We start from the raw sequence: 3358 nt of genomic DNA on the forward strand, positions 1-3358 counted from the left end.
TATATATATAAGAATAAGAACCCTACTTAAGTGAAGGCCGATGAGGGAATTAAACAACATGCTAGTGCACGCTAACTCTTACAACTATGGAAAACATACCATTTCCTCTGCAATATCATGCAGCCGTTCACCGATGACCTCCATTGCATACAGGTTATCGCTGGTGAGGGGTCTATCAGCAGCTGTATTTGATAGCACTAGCAGCCTCTGCTTGATCCGCATATTGTACTAGAAACGTGCGAAGGTGTTTATATTAATTCTTATGTGATAGTGTAGTAACCTGTCAAGGGCTAGATATGGAAGTTATCTTACGTGTAGGGAATTTCTCGGTATAACCAAGCGAATAAAGCAGATTCGGATTTTGCTAAGAGGAAAACTGAAAACAACACTGTTTGAACACTCTGCAATATATCTATATAACTACAAGCGGTAATTGATGGCGTACATGCTCAGCGCACTTGCCCTTTTGTAACTGAAATTAGCCGAACCCTGCATGGAACCTTATTTTTTTTTGAAGCTGGAGAGCTTTTCAAATTCGAGGGGGGGGGGTGTCACTTTAGAGTTTTATTTAGCCTTTTAGGGTTTCAAGGCTTTAAATCTGTGTCAATTTTGCCACAGACTACTGGCTACCCAGGTGACAACGAATCAAATAGATTAATCACTAAATACAAGGGCGATGTAGTGTCGTCCTCGTCATTCGAGTTTTGACGAGGCTCTAAAAAACAAGATCATTAGATCACACATGTTCGCGCGACCCTCTCCGCTCTCGACTCTCGTCGCTCTCTCTCACAGACTCGCAGTCTCTCCTGACTCTGAGTCCTGATGACTCCTCCCTCTCTCTCTCTCTATCTCGTTGTTTTTAGTTTTATATATAAAAAAACAATTCTACATAAAACACGACTGGGGCGCCGCAGCGTTTAATCAAAGAGGTAGTTCATTTCACCGATGATTTTCAACACCCCAAATTTCTTTTCTTTTATAAAAACCCAAAATATAAACCCAAAAGTATATTCCCTCCGATTATACAAGGAGATCACACTTTGGCTTGAACACAGAGAAACGATGTGTTTCTCACAGTGCACATTGATAAAGGACATATTTCTCCCAGAATATATGCACACCTAGTTTTTAACCGTATATTAATTGTATCAAATCTTGAATACATCATTGTGAAATCGTAGTGTTGTTTGTACTTCCAAGGCATATCAATATGGGACTACAATGTCAAACTTTTAATTCCTATGCGTCAATATGATCGCAAACACAATCGTTTCAGATCGGCCTTTGTGCTCTATTTAGTGCATGCATACCTTTACGTCCCCAAGTAGTGAAACGTCATGCGGTGGTAGACAAAAACTATAGTTTGAGGCGGAGAAGATTGAGGAAGAAAAAAAAAGCGAAACTAAATGGTTTTAAAAGATGGATTTTTAATTAGTATCTGATTTTTGGTATACGAATACTGACTGATGTGCCGGAGTCATGGACTTGTAAATTTGCCTTTGTTAAGCTTTAGTTTGCGATGGTCTAAGGTTTTCTCATTTCAAGTCGTGAAGGTACTGAAGTGATTTACGTATCCAACGCACAATCTTCACAACTTCACACCAAGTATAAAATGTGTGTAGCTGCCAGGCATAAGAACGCACACAAGACTGCCGCGATTATAGAGCCGGTGTAGACATGTATCGTTTCAAACCTGCATGATCAGTAGTAATACGTTCTGTTCGGATCAACTGAATTGTAGAGATACGACCTGGTTAAGTATGTTGAGCTACAAGTGCAGTCTGGGGGCGATTGAATACCGTTACATAATGTATTCAGATGGTATGTTCGATGTATACCGACTCAATGCTGACCTATGGCCACGTATTCACAGCGAGAAATGAAATATTACGAACTTGTGCTCGTACCCTGTAAGACCTGTGTGACCCAACTAGAACGGGATTTAGGTGAAAAGACTGTCCGGCTACTCGTTAGCATATCATTTTCGTGAGATGTGTCAGTCGACTTTTTTTTGAAAGTCTAAGTAGATTGGACTATGCGAGCACGAATAAAAATCATAAGAATCATGTGCTATGGATTCTATTGATATCTATACCGGAATATCAATTGAAGTAGCAGCCAAGTCAGCCTTGTACCCGAACATTGCGGCAGTGAAGGCCCAGGCCCCAGGGATACAGGTACGTATTTGCCTATTCATGCCTCTATGCAGAAAGAAACATCATAAGAGTCGAAAAATATCAAACCCAAATAAACCCTATAATCCAACAATAAACCCTATCGAGGTACAAACCTTACAGTCACTACCGCAGAATGATGGGACACTTTTTTTTTACGTGTACAGTATTTATACAAGTGTGTACATATGAATGCCTAAAGTCTGCCTAAACAGTTGTTGAATTCGAAGAAAAATATATACATTGTAGTGTGTAAGGTATAGCTAGCACCATGCCTAAGGCCGAAGTGGGATCGGCAAAGTATGTGGCCAACAAGGCAAAGTCCAAGGGGCTGCAGAAGCTCAAGTTCTTCTGTCAAATGTGTCAGAAACAGGTATTGTGTGTGTTCATATTGGTGAGATAGTATGTAGATACGTACATGTGGCAAACGGGGGAGATAGTATGTACATGTGGTAAATGTGGTGTATGAGTATGGAGAAAACCGATATAGCTTCAGGCGGTGAGGACGATCCCTCGTTCATGGAGTGGATAGTACATTGTTGTACATACTGGTGTCAGCATAATTCACTATCTCACAGAAGGATAGTTGAAGAAGTGAAAGGATTGCTATGTTTGAGATACATACACCGGAGCACAATGATGAAGAATGTCTTTAGAGAATTCAGTATGTGTTTAAGTATATTGAAAGGAGTATTCCGTTATCCATGTGAGGTACAATCAATGTGGATGTCTGTCCATAGCACAATAGGCGACCATATTAAGTTATGAATGTGCTGACACACATACATGCATGTGCATCCGAATAGTATTCATAGTTACATCTTCTACTACTGTAGGTATGTAGTAGTATTCATAGTTAGATCATCTTCTACTGCAGTGTCGAGATGACAACGGCTTCAAGTGTCACATCATGTCGGAGAGCCACCAACGGCAAATGGAGCTGTTTACCGAAAACACGGAAGAGTATCTGGATAGTTTTTCACTGTATGTGATACTAAGTACATGTTTGTTGATGTTATATACCAAGTTTTACAACGCATTTGATTGACCCTTTATTATTCGGACAGCTTTCCACTTTAAGTGCCTCAGAACGTATTGTCATCGATGTTGTACACCGAGTATTACAAAACGGTTTTCCCGTAGCTCAACTTATGTATCACAGTATAGGTCGTTTCTTTCAGCAA

General features: G+C 40.1%; 2 protein-coding genes across 2 annotated transcripts in view; one reads left to right on the plus strand and one right to left on the minus strand.

Annotated features, from left to right (window-relative positions):
• SARC_09575 (hypothetical protein) overlaps positions 1-458 on the minus strand; it is a 3224-nt gene extending 2766 nt beyond the window's left edge. Inside the window, exon 1 of the mRNA XM_014296405.1 lies at positions 100-458. Within this exon, the coding sequence (XP_014151880.1) occupies positions 100-222 (123 nt within the window). The 5' untranslated portion in view covers positions 223-458. The remainder of the gene's footprint in view (positions 1-99) is intronic.
• A 1945-nt stretch (positions 459-2403) lies between these two features.
• SARC_09576 (hypothetical protein) lies at positions 2404-3158 on the plus strand (the record flags this gene model as incomplete). Its single annotated transcript, XM_014296406.1, has 2 exons — positions 2404-2547; positions 3052-3158. Coding segments are annotated over exons 1-2 (209 nt in total), but the record flags the coding sequence as incomplete, so codon positions are not given.
• Between the last annotated feature and the right edge of the window lie 200 nt (positions 3159-3358).

The sequence above is a fragment of the Sphaeroforma arctica genome (assembly GCF_001186125.1).
Source record: "Sphaeroforma arctica JP610 unplaced genomic scaffold supercont1.990, whole genome shotgun sequence".
NCBI lineage: Eukaryota > Ichthyosporea > Ichthyophonida > Sphaeroforma > Sphaeroforma arctica.